Source organism: Buteo buteo, chromosome 9, assembly GCF_964188355.1.
Source record: "Buteo buteo chromosome 9, bButBut1.hap1.1, whole genome shotgun sequence".
Lineage (NCBI taxonomy): Eukaryota > Metazoa > Chordata > Aves > Accipitriformes > Accipitridae > Buteo > Buteo buteo.
Genome location: NC_134179.1, coordinates 3,197,732 through 3,216,515, shown reverse-complemented (window position 1 = coordinate 3,216,515; position 18,784 = coordinate 3,197,732). Strand labels below are relative to the sequence as shown.

Below are 18,784 nucleotides of genomic sequence, written 5' to 3'. Positions count from 1 at the left end.
ACCAATTGAAAAATAGCATGCAATCATGTAAATAGACTGTATCATGAAGCACAACAGCAGTGTGCCATCCAACCTTTGACATTTTGTGTCACTCGAGACCATGAGCACTTCATTAACGTTGTTTTTTTCCAGTGGTTATATGTAAATGTATTGCAAACTCAGACACAGAAAGGCCAACTGGAAAACACGACACTGTATTTTCCAGAACACAAGTACACCCCATTATTTGCCTGCCTTAAATTCATGACATTAAAGAAATAATCTTGGAAAGGCTTAATAAATAGGATGACTTTTACTTTTGTGAAGTAGTTCATAAACGGTGTCTTGTTTTTTTGATCAATGTGTCAAAACCTTAACTGGTTGTCTCCAGAGTATGGGCTTCAAGAGCTAAAATTATAGACAAACTGCATAAAGGGTCACAGGCAGATCTGAAAGTCTGTTTCCATTTTTAATTTAGAAAATTCTGCTACGATGCCAGAGGCAGAAGATAAAATAGTAAAGATCTGAAAAGAATATTTTAACTTTTAAATTTCCCAGATGACAGTTCAGGGAATGTGGGTTTTGAACAACTCGGGTCACACTGGAAACAGGTCTATACCCTGCAGACTCAACCTGAGAACTTCTCATTGGAATCCCAGAGTTGGGCTTTTAGTTTTTAAGCATTTAATTGCACTCTCCAAAGAAAAAAGGTTTTGGTATAATCCTGCCACTGTGTAACGTACTCTTCGGAAGCTCCTAAGAACCTTGTTCCTCTGACACACTTGTTCTCCACAGAGAGGCATAAACCTGCAGCCCTCACTCGGTCCAAATTTCTGCAGGTTTCAAGGGAAATGGGTCTTTATGATTCAACTATTACCAATGTTTAAAACACAACCATGAGGATAAGAGTAATAGTACAAACCATCTGATGCAGCACCCCGAAGTCACCCGGGGCTGACACTACTGTCACAGCAATGAGTGTGACTCAGTTCCTCTCTGGGCAGGTGAAACGATGCTCATTAACTCAAGCTAAATGGCCAAGCCCTTACGTCACTAGGCATGCGATTAGTGCTTACGATGACAAATTGGGGACCTCACATAGGAACGCACTACTTTACACACGACAGCAAAAAGCAGAACACTTCCAGAAGAGGCCCCCAGGCAGCTCCATACTGTGGACAAATGCAAAATTTCAATTCTTATTTTGCTTTCTTATATTGGTATTTCAATTAAGTTTTGTACTAATAACTTATTAGTTTCCAAAAGAAAACAATGAATCACCAACAATTCTGTGTAGAATAAACATTCCTCCACAGCAAGCACTGATGCAATAACTTGTCTAAATGAGCACACACACGATATAAAATGCTGCAGGCCTTTCCATAACTCAAACTGTCTTCAGCCATCGAACCAAGCACATTTAAATGTGAATGAACTTCTGTCTGTGGAACACTGGAGCATGCACACACAGCGTACATACCTCATGGCATAGGGCCTATGTGAAACCCATGCTGTAGTCCAGACTTTTTTTTAATTCAAGGGTACGTTATGGTAGCAATAAGATTCAGTATTGTTGCTACCGTTGCAGACATAGTTTGTTTTACACTGGCTGTTTTATCCTTAATCTGATCATAGCAACTTGCAAGACACATACACGCATAATCCTAACAAAAATATAATACATCATCCACATCTTAATTGTTTTTCAACGGGAAAATAAAACATTCATCCATATGATACATAACAAGGAATTATAAGAGTATGTGGACATTTTGTTGTTAAAAAGCCAAGTCTTCCCTCTCTCCTTGTTTATCTTAAAATCATAAACGAGAAAGCTGGAACATTATTTTCCAGACTGCCTCTAAGAGAGTTGATGAATGGCCCAAGTTCTGCATCTTTACAACATTAGATAGGCTCGAAAAGTCAAAGCCAGTTGCAAGAGGAAAGCAGTGCTCCAGGACAAAAGCTTCACTGTGCCCTCTGATTCAGCGTCAACACCAACCAGCTCTAAAAAGATCTTCTGCTTACTTTGAACTCCACTTAAAGTAGCTAGAAATTAAGGGATACAAGGAGGCTTAAAAGAGTTCAAAGAAATGCAGGGACCATGTACCAGGGGAAATAAAAACCAACACAGCTTGTCTAGGGTGTATTCAAAGCGCACATCGCAGCTCTAGTGTTACTGCTAAAATGCATTAATAATTCAAAACGTACGCACTAGCCTAAGAGCTCACTTCTGCAAAAAGAGTTTCCAAACTCAATCTAGCTTTTATTTAGTTTTAAAACAAATGGCAAAGCACGACACTAAATCGAACCTTAAGCCACAAGAGAAGGTGCCCAGAAGGGGACTCTGAATCAGGCTCTGATGCTTCTCAAGTCTCACACCTTCACTACGCCTAAATAACCCTGAGCTTCCCTCACCTTAGCGAAGGCAGCACCCTCGTCCTGATATGACACTTCCCTTTCTTTCCTGCAAATCCTTTCTACTCCAAAGCTCCAGGTCCCAGTGGGTTCCCTGCCCATTCCAGGATTGCTGCACCTGTAATTATTGCAGGACTTAGCAGATAAAGAAATATTAAATAATTTACCAGCATTTCAAAGTAAATTCCTGGACCCATGCTGTAAAAATAACAGAAGTTGTTTTGGTTTTTTGAACTACTTCAAGCTGGTAAATTGGAACTTGGTCCAAAATCAGTTCTATTAAAGCCTGAATGTTTTGACATGTCATACTTGCAATAAATAAGGTTAACGCTCAGGCACCATAAAGATCAATTACACAGCTGCAGTGAATTTCAAAGTAACTTAAAAGAATTTTTGTTAGTACATAAACATAAATTGGCAGGACCAGACAATACCACCCACCCAAAAAGGCAGATTTTTCTAGTAGGCATTTTGTTTTATAACTGTATTTATAAGCTTCAGCAGTCTTCCAATAGAACAGAATTAATTTTAAAGGCAGGTTCAAGGATCCTGAACATACATGAAGTATATGGCACTATATATTTTTATTTCCAACTTGTTATAATACTGGATTTGTGGGTGTCTATTAAGCAACAGTCTTCCCTCTAAATTATTACTGACATAATTCTCAGTGTGATGGTGCCAAAAGCTCACTCTGCAGTTAGAGGTGTCAGCTCTGACTGCAGCTCACAAACCAATCCCTGATGGTCCAGAAAAACATTTTATTGGGGCTTCAGTTCAGTTAGTTTCAAGAGAGATAGAAGAAGTTATGCTTTAGGAGAGAGAGTCTTGAAGAGGCAGTGAGAGCATCACATGTTTCTTCAAGTAAGTATTTTCTTTAAAAAAACCACGACATTAATGGAACCATTCAATTTTATACTGCTTTACCAGGAAAACAGCAACCTGAATTTGCAGGTTCTGTGGACAAAATGGCCAGAAATGAAGCGTCAGAGGAAATAAGTAATTGATATCTTTGGAATCCTCAGTGGAGATCAAAGAGCTTTTTGGTATGGACCCCCAGGAGAGCCAAAGTTCAGAGCCTTGCCTGCAGGACATGGAAGCAGAAGCCTCCATCTTCTGCTCACACACCACAGCAAGGGATAAAATAACAAAACCATCAAAGTCTACAAACACGTTCAAATGCCTTCTAGACATTGTAATAGCTTGTGTGGGTGAGAATATGTGCGGGTGTGTATGCCTCCCCTCTTAAACTAAAAATCTGTCTGAATCCAGACCCTTGGGAAAGTTCAGATTCACAGGAAATCTTCTGCACAGATCTCTCTGTTGTAAAACAAACAAACAACAAAGCTTGGGTCTCAGCGTAGCAGATCTAGAAACATCCTCTCTGATACACCTGCAGCTACACATATTGCATTAAGAATCCTGTCACAGTACAGCAAACATTTTCACATGTAGCATATAAATACCATTAGTTCAAGTGCTTTCCTCTGCATTTTCTTGCTCTGCAGGATAGATTATCATAGTATGAGCGCAGTGACAAGCTTTCTCCTGAGTACTCAAAGACATCTCTTCCCTCATTTTATAATGAGAGAACAATCTTGAGTTCACACCACATGTCCTTGCGTGAGATTATATTACTGAGTGAAGCAGATGGGAAAGCAGTCTTGATTTTCAAAGACTGCAAACTACCTGGAACCCAGATCACGCAACCATCACAAGTAAATGGTCTCCGCAGGGTTCCAGGATAGAGAGCATACCTGGCAAGACAGACAAAGGATATCTGGTCTGCTCAAACCGAAACACCTTAACCAGCAAGAGATCTCAAAGCCGAGACAGTCGGGAATACAGATTTTGCAAGATCAGATTATATCCTATCTGTACGTCTTCACCAGGAAATGAGTGAAAACATTTATAACTACAGGACAAACGCACACACACCCCCCATTGGAAAGCTGAGCTAATGAATGAACAGTTTAAAAATCTGTAGCCTAACTTGCTACTCCTGAGCTGTCAACTCTGTCATCAAACCTCAAAATTCTGGCACATAAGCACAAACTAAACAAACTACCCTTTTTGTAAGCAGGTACAGTAAACACAAAATGTAAATGTTCCCAAAGATGTTTAGTTTAACAGCTCATACATCCACTGGCGTGACAAACCTCCACTGGCGAATAAAAACACACCCCTGCTTCTGTAAATCTCAGGGATCGTATCAACATGAAGCTTGCTAGTTATTAAAATCACACCAGCTTGGCACGCTTGCAGATCTATGAGTACAATATTATGCTGCATTTTAACACCATTCCTGTTAACAGTATGGCTTGCTATATACAAAAACATAAGGGGTTTAATCCTCTTCCAAACTATGAAACACTAGTGAAATAGGGATTATTTTTCTGGAGCCCACGGATTCTTTTCACATTTTTAATATATTTTAATTATACATGTAATACATCTTTCTGTTTTTTTCAGGTCATTAAACCTCAGGGAAGAAAAATTTTCCAACACAACTCTGTTCCAGTTACTAATTAAAACAATTTTTATACATTTCTGTGACACACTGCTAAAGATGATTTATGAAGGTGGCAAACAGCAGGAGGTCAATGCTAAAGTTAACAGCTGGGCTTATTACAGTCACTTTTAAGATTTACTCATGCCATCAAGTAGCCACTATGCACCAATAAAGACTAAAAATCCACAAACAAGTGTGCTACATTTTCAGTGTTAAAGCCAGGGGAAGAAAAAATAAGCTGGATTCCTGCAGGAAGTCAACATTTCCAAATGGAGTGCCACAAGTCCCCAGTTGCAAAGAAGAGCCAAGTATGCACAGATTTCCCTGAAACCGTTCTGGCCTGCCAGTACTCAGCACACGAGCAAGAGAGGAAGAGAAGATACCTATCTCAAGATATTCAAGTCTGAGAAAATTGCTTATCCAAATTTGCACAGTTATCTTCTTTCTCATACTAATAAGGCAGAGAAGAAACACACAAAGCGGGGAATACTCAAAATCCTTTCATAAACAGAACATCCCAGATTTGCCATTTTGTCCCAGATACAGAAACACCACGCTGGGTTCTGTTCTCTTGTGACACAAACCTAGTGGAGAAATGAACTGTCCTATATAAACTCATAAAAACATCCAAAGGCAAAAGGAGAAGAAAAAAAAAAAAGGGCAGAACTACCTGTTCAACTGAATCAACAGGTAAAATCTCATTTGCTTTTAACAATTATTTGTGAGTTATAGTCTACCCTTCCATTTATACACCTAGATGAACAGCTTAAAATAAAGAACATGCGTGGAATCAGACAGTGAGATAATCTAGATAAATACTAACTGAAAAAAACTTTCCTCTCTATGACAGGCAACTCAATGACCAGCCAGTTGAGTAATGTCAGACAAATCACCTTTTACTTTATAAAAAAAGATAAACATTTATAAATTAACAATTTCAGTAACTGTCAGTCAAAGGGAGAAAGGTGAGAGAGCAAAGCGTATAATATGCTTTAAAAATGACTTAGCAGCTAAAGCCACAAGGGAGCATCGGCATATGCCCAAAGCAGACTGAACCTGGCTGTTCCCATCCATTTCAGCATTACACCTCCAAATACACACGAGCATGCACACTCTGACAGACAGCGAGACAGACAGACAGCTCTCCCTTACCAACAAGCTCCTCTGAGCAGGTCCCCCCACCGCACGTCAGCAATCCCCCTCTTCCTTCAGGCCATGGCAACTGCCTTCAGCAAAATGATGACCACAGGGCCAGCAGAAGGACCTGCTTAGCCTTCAAATTATATCCTGCCAGTTTTTTGAGCAGGCTTTAATGACTGGTAGACAATTTACATTCATTCTACCCATTAAAGCTTGATCACTAATAAGGCTGTTAGCTTTCTCCGCAGCGAGCAACGACTGTAAAACAAGTAGTAAACGTGCGAGCAGCAATAGTAAAGTTTCATGGAGAGATACTCTCCATACTTGAAGTTACCCTTCCACTGTAAAACCCATGCTGGATTTCTCCCCATTTCACTGGAAGAAAACCAAGCAAGCTGAAATTACACAGGTGTGATCTTGTTCCAGGGAAGAATTTTTCTGAGGAATTAGTGGCAAGTTGGATGCAAGACCAGGAAATAGAAGAATCCAAAAACTGAGGTGAACTTACTCGAATATTTTCCTAACTTTTTTGGCATTGAGAAGCTTGGCCTAGAGACTCCAAATTTTAAAAATCTGTTGATCTTGGCAGAAGACTATGCCAATTTTCAGGGAGTTGTGGCTGGAATTATTAAGTTAATAGAAGCAGTTTCCACCTACACTATGAACATAGTTGTTTTTATATAGCCATGTCCTTAAAGTAGCCCTTGCAACATCTCCCCCTACCACTTTAGAACGCAAGAGTAAAGAAACCATATGGAAAAGACAGAGAACAGGAGGGGAAGGCCTTGGGCTAAAGAAGGGGAACATAACGTATCAGAATATGGCAAAGTCATTTTGGGGGGAGATTAAGAGCATCCAGAGATGAAAGGCTAAAAAGGAGCACCACTTTGTATGCAGTATGGGTATGCATGTCATAACCCCTCACATACTCATAAAGACAAAGCAAAACCCAGCAAAATTGTCTTTGTAGCACAAACACAGAGCAAAATTCAGGCCAGGTTTTGTGATTTTTACTATGTATTTCCATCTTTTAAAAGGGATTGGGGTGGGGGGACTGCTGTTTCATGTTTCACCTTTTAAAATAAATATATTTTTCTTTTTAAACACTTTGCAAATGACTGGAATAAATGAAGACATTACAGCCTGTAGCTGCTCATGACTGCCAAGATACTGAAAATTATCATGCCCACAGAAGAGCTGGGGGAATGAAGAAGCCCTCCTACACTGAAGGCAGCGAGCAGTCTTAGTTTAAAATCACTGATGGAAGGAGATTCGAGCTAAGCTGTCCGACTTCAGACAGACACAGATCAGGGAGCACTCCTCCATTCCTGTTGTTTCTAGCTGATCTATGTAGTGGACTGCTTTTAGCTGTGGCAGAAACATCTTAAACTACGCCAGTTAACTCCAGAGGAAGGCACCTGGTCAGGCTTTACCGTGATTTTTGTTTCCTTTGCAATACATCTCAGGAAAAAATTTTACTGTATAATTAACAGAGACACCTTCACAAGCACAATTCCCCTCTGCACCCCCTTCCCTAGAATATTATTAAATAAAAAAAAAAAAAAAAAAAAGGGGCAAACCAAAAGAAGATGACCCCGAGAAATATCTTCTCAAGAGGCTTTGCTGACAAAAAGCACAAGAAGAACTGAACTGCTCTTTGCAACGCTTCTAACTCTTCGGACACCTCAGGAAAATACAATTACAGGCGCAAACCGCGGCCACCACTGAAAGGCAGCCCATCATCTTGGCTGGAAGGCCGCAGCTTGCCAAAGGCATTCAAACAGCAAACAATACTGCTGAGCTCGTAACAGGAATTCCTGGCAGCTGATGCCTCCACAGGCGGAAGTGATTCTGGTTCAAATACTTCCTTTACCACTGATAACACGCTCCTGCCACTTGCAATGCCAAAGCTTAACAGATAAGGAGAGGATCTTCCATGCATCGTAATCCAATGCTGTTCCGACAGGGCTTTATTTTTAGAAGGCAGCTACATAAACGCAAACACAGAGAGAGAGAGACCGTGCTGTTTCAAGGGGTAAATCTGTGTCAAATGCAAGATTGCTGAAGTGATATGAATGTGCACTGCAGCACTTTCTCTCCTTCAGCAATGGGTTTTTCAGGGAGCAAAGAATATTATCTGGGAAGCACAGAGCTGATCAGCTCTCCATATTCCATTACTAAAACCTACTCACCTAAAGATAATTTCTTAATTGTTTCAAGTGAAGTCTTTATATCTGGCAGGAAGCAAAGATATTTACGGAATGCCTAATCACTATTTCTCCTGCTTATATTCATGGCACATAGCACTAAGCAAAATCGCATTTTTGCCACGTTGGGGGGAATCATTCTATTTTGTGTAACTTAGCGACATAGGGGTTTTGTTGAAATAGTTCAATTCCTATGTATTAACCGGCCCTAAAGCCCACTATGTGACACACTTGCTGTACTGAGATACTCAAATCTCACGTGAATGAGTTACCTTGAGCAGCTCTACAGCTAAAAACCAAAATCTGGAACGTGCAATCAAATCAGCCTGGGCTGAGCACCATGCTCATGCATTGAATGTCAACTCAAACGAGTGTCTGGAAGATGCTGCGCTGTTTAGCGTGTACACATCAACTCCTTCTGTGTTAGTCCAGCTATCTGCAGTACACTGTGATGTGCTGGAACGACTCAAGCCCCCTTAGAAGGAAGCTTTTCCAACTAGCAGATCCTGAAATCATGCTTAATTTTAATAAGCTGCCTTAGAAACTGATTGTGAACTTATTTTAAGTTACATTGGGATGATTTAGGCACTTCTGAAGTTAAATGCACGGTAAGCCCTTCTACCTTAACGTAAGACCTGGAAGTGATGCTGAGGACTTCTAACTCCACGCTTCAGTGCTTAACTGAACACTAAGATGCCCTGTACAGCAATACGTGTGCAAGCAGCGCTTGCTTTGTATGTTAACGAATTGAATTCTGATGTTCTAGAGAGAGAGGCGTCACAGATGGACGTTAGCCAAGAACTGTGGAAAGGCAGCGGAACTTAAGAGAGAAGGAAGCCAGCAGAACCGACCTAACCAATGCCGAGTAATCACATTCTAGCCATGGGCTAATAACATCTCGTTTGGGAGACACAGACCATAGCAAGGCTGAATCACAGTTTTGCTCCTGCTAACAAGACTCTTAAACACTGATCCAATGTTAGATTAAATAAATCTATTATGCAGAGCCTGGCTTTTCATCATAAAATTAAAAACCAAAGATGTAGCCTTAAAAAATAAATGCAGTAATAAATGTAAGGTATTTCAGCAAAATACCAGTGAATTTCTGGCACTGATGCAATCTGTAAAGCCTATCCTATAACCACCGCTTTGACATCAAATACTTTGCGTGGTAAACCAACTATTTCCTGCCAATGCAACAAGTGTCTCGCTGGCCAGACACTGATAAGGTCAAAATACATTGCTGTTGAAAGCAGTATAGCTGAACATTTCTGAAGAGAAAAAAACATCCCAAAATGCACCTAGTTTTGTTAGCATGCTGCTAGGATAAGATGAGAACAAATCCTTTTTTATACATCTCTGAAAGTTAATTTAAAACGATCTCATGAGGTGAAATGCCAAGATATTAATACTGATTACACCACAAGACCATATTATAAGTGACATAAACGTTACAAAACAATCTGAAATTTGGCCAGGCTGTTAATAGACAGCATTACACAATTCCTGACACAGCCAGATAATACTGCAGTTCTGCTATGTAAATTTTTAACAGTGAATAGATTTTGAAAGGAGTTTACACCCACTACCCCTCAGATGCAACTTGGTAATTCGCTATTAGGTGCCAAGCTGTCATTTACAAGTCACTTCAGCCTACTGCTATTCTCCAGTCTACCTTGTTATCACAAAGGAGCCATCAACGAATGCCGCTTGCTTAAAATGTATGAGCCCTATATGAACCTATTTTACAATCGATAAACTAATACTTCTGTTGCATTAATAGCTTTCATTTATTTTACCATTAATACTGGTCTTCCAAGGAAATACTGTAATGCCCTACTCTTCTCTATTTCAGGAGCAAAGCTCTGTTCTTAATACATTTTTATCCGTATAAAAAAGTCATTACACTGTGAGGATCTGTCAGAAATCTTGCTTAGAAAAAGGAAGGGACAAGAGGCACTGAGCTGGGACTTAGGGCCTGATTCACCTTATTTAAGCACACGTTTTGCTTTAGGTGCGCGAGTAGTTAAGCACGTACGTTTTTTCAGAGGTAGTGGTGTAAACAGAGAATTGACCCTCCCAACACACACACAGTCACACTTTCATGACAGTCCCTCCCGTGCTGCTGTCGTCCACCGTTCTCCCCCTGGCTTCGCAACACAGACACTGCGAGAGAAAACAGCTCATCAGGAGCCTGACGTGGCTGGACAACCAGTACTACTTTGTCTTCCTGGGCTACCTTCCCCAGTTACCGTTTTTCAGCCAGACTGGTTACGGCAACTGGTGTTCTGCTAGTGCCAGAGGGCACAACACAGAGGACAACTGAGCGGGAGCACGGAAAGCCGGAGGTGCAGCAATGACACCGCAAAAATGAGTGCTAGACAGCACCAGCTCCTGGCTGTGGAAACTTCCCACCAGAACACGCTTCGGGTTTGTTGGCAGAAAAACACGAAGGAAGTCTGTAAAGAATATATTATCTGATTTTACTTCTCCCTCTCACGAACACAAAAAATCTCAGCGTATCAACCCTACAAGTATGCCCTGTCATCCTTAAAACATTCTAAGAAATGCTTAAACCCACAAAAGAATTAAATTATTTGCCTTTAAAATGCTTTAAATACTAATGCCATGCGAAGGTTGTAATCTCTCCCTAGCTTGCACACCGTGCATATCTCTGTGTGAAGAACTCTGAATGATGGAAAGGAAAACTCAGAGGACCACATGATGCAAACAACATCTGTGTATACACAGAAACCTGCTCAACACCTACTCCAACATAAAACTTCTCTCCAAAATGACTGAAAAATTAGCAGTGTCAAATCAGAAAATTTCCAGGAGACTACAAATAAGGACATAGATTAGTCACACTATTCCTATGCACAGAAATTGAAAAGAAAGGAGCCCGGTTTTGCTTCAGAAGACTGAGGACTGTTCCTGTTTGTGTCAGCAGCCCGTCTTCCAGAGACCTCATTAAGAACTGAGCTCTTTGCTCTGGTGGCCTCTTAAGCCCACTATTTTGCCTAATTTACTCTGCCTTTGTGCATATGCGTGTCTGCCAATGCACATACATCCCGTGCTCAGCAGAATGGACCTACTTAGAGCCACTAAGTGTGAAAAATAGTAGATACGAGCTCTGAATAGGACCCAAACCTCTTCTCAGTTGGAATTTTGCAGAGACAGAAAAAACAGATGCATAATTGTGCTTGCAAAACTGTCAAGTACGGAAACATGAAAGGCTGTAAATAATTCACTCTATATTACAGGAAATGTTTTACAAATGAAAAGGTTGTAACCTCTTTTTGGCTACAAGGCTGGCAGATGCTGGAGGCATTCCTGCTTCTCTAAGTGCAGAACAAGATGTGCCCTGTTTATGAGAAACCAGCAGTCATTCTTGGTTCTCAGCCCTCCCTGGTACTGCTCAATGAAAAATGCTTCTCCCTATATTTCTGATGGATGGATCACAAAGGAGTGAAGCCTGCACACTCCTAGAAATGCAACTCAGGCTGACTAGCAATTTCTTGTATTCTGATGACACAGCAATGCACAATGCAGAGCTAAGATAACATGAAGAGAACGGATAAATTTGAATTCTTTATATTTACATAAATAAGTTCACACAACTGTTTAAAGATACACACACATAAAATAAAAATATGCATGCAGTTATCACACATGGCTCAATAACGAATGTTTGATGCAGTCTTAAAACAGTGACATCAGTCAAATCCAGTGGAAATAAAATCGTCTCCGACCTCAAAGGGGTGGCCACATGGCTGAGTACAGATTCTGGCCCAGCACACGGAAGCAATTCCAAATAAAGAGACACTATTGCTTTAACTTCTTATCACTAAACATTTTGCAACAAACTAAACAAACCTTAGTGGAAGTCACTCTACCGACTCCCCGACCCAGGTTAGCTGGCAGCCAAACACAATGGTGTTTTCTATATAAAAGAAATCTGAAACTCACCTGTATGTTGCCAAAGTCCACGTTTTCATAATGGAAATGTGCACATTCAGCCATCTTCGGGAAATGACCCTTTGTAAAGGATAACCTGAAGCACATCAAAAGCACACCATAAGAGAGATGCAAATCACTGAAACAATGCTCAGCTTCAAGTACCGTTATAAAATGCAGTTACTAATATAAAATAATAACGACTTTCTCATCCTAAAGCCAAGGGAACAGAGGGATTTGTTGATGTGATGCACCAAAACAGTGGAGAAAGGAATTGAGCGAGAAAGGAAAACTAAATTGCAAAGTGGCTTTTATCATTGCATCCTTAAAGAATCATGTGGCATTTCATCAACACCAAAGCCCACATCTTTTAAGACAAGGTGCAGGGACAAGCCGCTCTACCTTTACAAATGCAGTTTTGCAGTGCAAATAAACAGCCTTACACGAGACACATAGGAAAGTAGAACTTTACCTGTGAAAGGCATCACAGCCCATCAGTCCCGGGTTGATGTATCTGAGGGTGCAGAACAAACGCTATTTATCCTTTGCCTTTTTAAAATTCAAAAGTGAGGCATAATTATTCCCAAGTGTCTCCAGTTACAATGATGGCTGACAGGGAGATCCTCTGGCTCTGCAACATGCTCTTGCTTCTACTGAAGCTATTATAGACTCCTATAGATATTTCGGGTGGTGAGCCAATGAGATTGTCATTATCTAGCTCTCTCTTCCCACGGGAATATAAGTGGGAAGTGAGATGCAGCATCTGGCTGCTCAGCACTAGAACAAAGAGCCATTTCCCTTACAGCATCAGAGCATGACAGAGAGGTGATCTGAATGTAGAGATCAATCAATATTGGGGAGTTCTGGTCCTCAAGTCAGCATTCTTAGCAAAGACAAGTCGAGTAGTATTGATTACTTTTGATCCCCTTTGCAGGTTAGAGGTTTGAAACCTTAGCTGCAAGCATAAGTTGGTTTACATTCTCTGGGAGAGAATGAGAAAGAGACAGAGAGAGAAAGATAGCGTAAGCCCATAGGAAAAAAAATATCTGGGAGATCAGAGAAGAAAAAATACCCCTAAAAACCAAAAATTGTGCAAAACCCATTCAAATGAAGACATACAGGACAGAATGCAAAAAAAGGAAAAGAGAAAAAATATCAAATAGAAAAATACATCTAGGCCACCCACTTGTCCTGGTTTAGCTTCCCAGAGCATAGCAAGACAGGGGAAATTTTCTCATTTATACATTGCCTGGGCTTCTCTTTAGGTTTTTTATATATATGGTTTTGGGGTTGGTTTTTTATTTTGAATTAATCAGTTTCAGGAAGAAATCACAAAAATTTAAAAATACAGTAGCAGCGACGTTCAAAACGCAAAGAATGCTTCTATGGCCAGAAACAGGTGAGAGCCAACAAAACTTCTCATGTCCCCAGTTTTAGACTACGCTAGTTTTAACTTACTTCATTTCACATGGATTTTGGTTGCTCTGATGAAGATACTATCAAAAATTGTTGCCAAATGCCCTAGCTGTATTACAGGACAACAGCTAAAACCGAGGACATCAAAACTAGAATCCCAGCAAAGACAGGAAAACCAAAGAACACTGGTCTTACTTTTTCACATTCTTCACTTTCATACTTGCTGTGCTTCCACAGGTCCGGAGTGGCAATTCCCCTGGAATGTCAGGGATATCTGCACCTCTTGCCTGCAAAAAAAGAAAGAAAAAGCAAGGAACTTAAAATTTGACTGCATGGTACAGACTACTGCCTGCTAAGCAGTAGCCCCTATATTTTTACATATACATACAAACACAGGTGAAATCTTGTCTGTGCTAGAAGTTGCACTTCTGCCTTTTTAGCAAGGAAAACTGAACCTCAGGATTACGGACTCGAATGCGATTACCTCTTCCTGAACCATGTTGCAGAGCCTTGCTAATTCTTAGTAATAACTGCGAGATCCAGTATTTTATTTGTTACTACTTCTAGTTTCTAAATAGGAGATTTTTCAGAGGTAGGAGTCTAACATATATGTCTAAACTCCATACTTAGACTCCTCGTTAAGTACCTGATTTTCCAAACATCTGTGCACTTAGATTCAGAGGCACTGGAAGAAGCTGGATAGCTCATACAGTGGAAAAATCAAGTTAACGACAGAGCCGCTTCTATGTGGGAGGTGAGCTTTTAAAGAAGATGTTTGAAGCTATTGGTGTAAGTGCATGAACATATTAAAATTCCTTAATCACTAAAATTCCTTTACTTTACTGAGGCCAGAACTCCAAACTCCCTCTTTTCATTTGTTCTGTCATGCTTTCCCATCCTCTCCTTCCTCCAGCTGCTTTTTCAGAAGCCGTGAGCCCTGCTGGGGTAGCATTCACCATCACCGGGGACTCTCCAACACTCAGTACCACGTGTGTCTCTGGCTGTGCTGTACCAGGCCCTAAGCTCGAGAGGAATGAGGGGTTTGAGGTGAGGCTTTGATGAAGAGAGCAGTGATCAAACAAGATCAGCAGGAGAAAAACATGGTCCCTGATGTTGGCCAGAGTTAGCTCATTAGCGATGTGGGTGAGACCCATTGAATGAGCTTTTTTCCTGCTTTATACAATGCACTAAAAAACATGAATAGCGTCCAAAATAGCAAATGCTCAAGCAAGAGGAAGAAAGGCACTTCAGCACGCCTTCTCTCACAGGCCTGGAACAAAAAAGTGTTACATCAAATCCATTTTGTAATGACAGGAGTAAAGAGATGACTTCCCCGATCCAGATCAGTACCAATGCTTCTAAGCTGGTCCACCAAAAGATCTCTAAACAGAGGTGATCAGTCCAAAAGCTGTTATATATAACAGAATACAGTTGTATGCTGCAGTGTAAAATATGGAAACAACTTGGTCCTCGCCCCCAAAACTTTAGAGTCAGACTATTACAATTCAACCTAGCAGCCCACATACAGGATGAACAATGGGGGAAGCTTTCTTATTCCCCTCCCTGAAGCTCTCGTTTTAGCTTGACATGGGTCACATTTACCTGTGCTTCACCACACCACAGAGCTGCAGTAAATAAGTTTAAATCATTCACCATGCCTGTATTCATTAACTAACAGCAACAGCGCTAGAGGGAGCGATTCATCTCATTCAACTCCAGACATGCACGAGGCACGCAGCTACGACTGTGTTACCTACCCGAGGCTCCTTGTATAGTCACCGGAGATAAACAGGCACTTTGGGTCCGGTTCACCTAGTTCAGACAACTAGGTTAGGACAAAAGCAACCATGCTGCAGGAGTATCTATTTCCCCCTTGAGACAGGGAATTCAGGATGACCCTGGCTCAGATGCAGATATGCACCGTAGGCAGCTGCATTCATCCAACCAACATCGCTGCGGCTTACGGAGGACTTGAGTAGAGCACCTTCTCTTCATCCAGACAAATTCTGGTTATTTCCAGCGCTGCCCTTGGAAAAGGGATGCTGCAGCTATTATGAGCGAGGTCCCCCTTTTCGACATTACTGAATAAATGTGAAGCCAGGACACTCGCTCTCCCAGTTGCGCCTTTCACAGCCCTGAATATAAGCAGTGCTTTAACTGCATTGTCCCACAGCTGTACAGAACATGCACACCCACGCACTGAAGAAAAACAAGGATAATATTTATACCCTTAAATAAACCTATCCTTGGCTGACTGACTAAGTACACAATTACTTTAGTACATAATAGGACACTTGAGAGTCTCATTGTGAATTTTTAACATTAAGAGGATCACCGATTTAATAAACCTTACAGGTCTTTTACATAAGAAAATAACTAATTACAGTAATAAATGTGCCATTCCTGTAAGCTGCTTTTAGGCAAAGCTGGATATGCTTGCCTTAATTTTGTAAGGAACAGAATTTCTGTAGGAAGAAAAATAATTTTTATTCTCCATCAGCAGTAGAAGCTGGTGGGATATAAAAATGGATAAACAAATCTGACAGAAAAACGTGGGCTTCAAGCCAGTTTGCAGCAGTGGGTAGAGACTACCCTGGATCTGACTCAAAGCAGCGTAGGCAAAACTCACACCTCCAGGAGACTTAAATGCCAGCATCTCTCTTTGAAAAAGTTGTATTATCCTCCTCTTCCCAGTTGAGTTATGTCCAAATTGCACTGGAAGGCGATATCTGCCTCTCCCATTTCTAACAGCATGTATCCATTTAAATGGACTACAGTGAGATGCAATACAGTAATTAACTTCAGTTGCCTTTCCAGTTAGATCTGAGCTCTTTGGACTCTGCTGCAGAATGACAACCTCTCGTAAGTCTCACTGTTGAGGAAAAAGGGCAGAATGGTGATCCTGTGCAAGCTAAAATCTTTAGTATGAGGTACTAACACCAGAAAAAACTTGGTGAATAGATAGATAGCTAAGCAAAAAAGAAACTTATTGCAATTTTAGAAACCATATTACTCCAAAATAAACTGCAACTACTTTCCATTTAAACCATTTAAACAAAAGATACATAGCTACATAAATGCACTTTATTCACTACTAGTTTGTACCTGTTTTGATCCAAAACCTGGCATGCAAAATGTCACCCTAGATTACCCTCCTCTCAAAATACAAACAAAACACTCCAAATGAGACTTGTCGTCTTTTGTGCTTTGTGTCACAGTAATTTCATTTTAAAAATCATTTTGAAAGAGTTGGATTATTTACATCTGAAAATTAGCAAGCTAGCATCACCGGTTGCCTCTCACTTCCCTATTTTCTATGCATGACTGTTCTGTAGAAACCTAGTAATTGCATAGCAAATCTCTTTATGCAAATTTAGTCCAATTGTCACTGCTTAATGTCACTGTTGCATCAATCTGCTTTGGTCCAAAACTTGGTAAACAAATTAGGACTCTATCCCGAACACAGTCAATTGACTTTATCAGGATCCTCAGTTCTCCATTTCAGTGGAAGGCTTTTGAGCAACACCACTTCACCAGTCTCCCCTGAACTAACATATTCTCCTACCAAAAGCCCACAAAACACTACACTTTAATTTGAGGCAGTTGGGACAATAGTTGAGAACTTCAGTATTTTATAACAGATACCTACATCGATTGCGAGGCAGGCAGGTCCCACTAAAATGTTTGCTCCAAGAAATTTTGGGAGAACGCCTGTCTGTCTGTCCCACCTCCCAATGGATGGTCCATTTTTAAATCACTATAGCCGTTTGCTCTGTGGGGATCAGGAGGACCCCTGAAGGACCTACATCACTTGTGCAAATTTCAGGTGTTGCTGCTAAACTGCCTGGGATTCTGAGAGCTCTCACCAATCAGGGTGTCTAGCTTTAAGCACCTAAGTTTGAAATTTTTGGTCCTTCTATTTAGAGACACCATTTGGAAAACTTCAGCTTTGTGCTCTCTAGCACACAAAACCTTAGTCATAAATAATATATATCAAACGATTCCGCTGCATAATATGAAAGGATTTTCTCCTAAAAAGTCTCATTGCATTTATCAGAAAACATGTCAGCCCGCCTCCCTCACATCCAGAAACGTAACACAATCTGAAAATACACGTAAAATTGAAGGAAACAGTCCAGTGAACACGATATGATAAAGTTTCCACCTTGGTATCCTCAACAGGGGAGAATATTGAACCAATGCAAAACCCACAGCCACAGACTTACACTGGGACACACAAGAAGAGAAGAAACAGTGGAATCCCACCAAGCTCAAGCAATCCTGTAACTGGTAAACTGGTTTTCCACAATACTACCGGAAAACCCCTGCAGAGGTACCATATACAGGATTGGATACAACGGAAGACTAGACAGGTCAGCACGTATCCAGGCTACTGAATTCAAGTGGGATTTCTGAAGGCAGAAATTTACTCTTAATCCAAGGTTAACACAAAGCCAGAATAACTATTAGACAGGTAGTAATATTTATGCATCTTCCTACCATCAGTCTCTCACCAAAACCAGTTTGGAGGGACCAGATTGCTCTGGATTCTTTCAGCACATGGCCTTGTTTCTAAAAATGGCAGAGCTGATTAAAAATGCTAGTTGGTTACCATGACAGTCTTTCCTTTACATCATCTTCATTTCCCCTCAATTTTCTTGGGAGGGTGAAAAAAGGAAGGGGGGGGGGGGGGGGGGGGGGGGGGGGGGACAACAAACCAACCAACCCCCAACCCCTCCCGCCTACCCCCTGAGCTTTCCAGAAAACCAAAGCTTTGTTAAAGAGTTTTACTTCTTCACTGAAGAACAGCAGGAAAGAGAAATGTTGTTTCAGTAAAAGTCATTACTCTGAGGTGAATAATAGTCTACTTAACTGGAGCGAGAGGATGAACTGCAGCAGCCAGTCTACACAGTTCGATAGCTGAAGCGGGTGTTTATGCACAAAGGACATCAACTGCTATTCCAAATCTTGGGTACCAACTAGCTACACACACAAAGCTGGCTCGGCATCAACTTCTTTGCAGAGCTTACTTTGCAACGTTAAAAAGAAACTGTCCTACAAAAATGCCCTGATCACTACGAGGTAAAAGCTGATGGCTCCATTAGCACTGTCCTGCTTTTACCAACTACTGCTCAAGAGTTAGCCTGAAGCACAA

General features: G+C 40.9%; 1 protein-coding gene across 7 annotated transcripts in view; it reads right to left on the bottom strand.

Moving 5' to 3' along the window:
- The window catches only part of ARHGAP32 (Rho GTPase activating protein 32), a 258,382-nt gene that overhangs the window by 126,621 nt on the left and 112,977 nt on the right, over positions 1–18,784 (bottom strand). For 6 of the 7 annotated variants that reach the window (XM_075034899.1, XM_075034902.1, XM_075034900.1 and 3 more), the window contains exons 3-5: positions 13,825–13,916; positions 12,686–12,727; positions 12,226–12,310 (exon numbers count right to left, since the gene is read on the bottom strand). In XM_075034899.1, coding sequence (XP_074891000.1) covers positions 12,226–12,310; positions 12,686–12,727; positions 13,825–13,916 — 219 coding nt within the window. The remainder of the gene's footprint in view (positions 1–12,225; positions 12,311–12,685; positions 12,728–13,824; positions 13,917–18,784) is intronic. The other variant, XM_075034898.1, reaches the window with a different exon arrangement.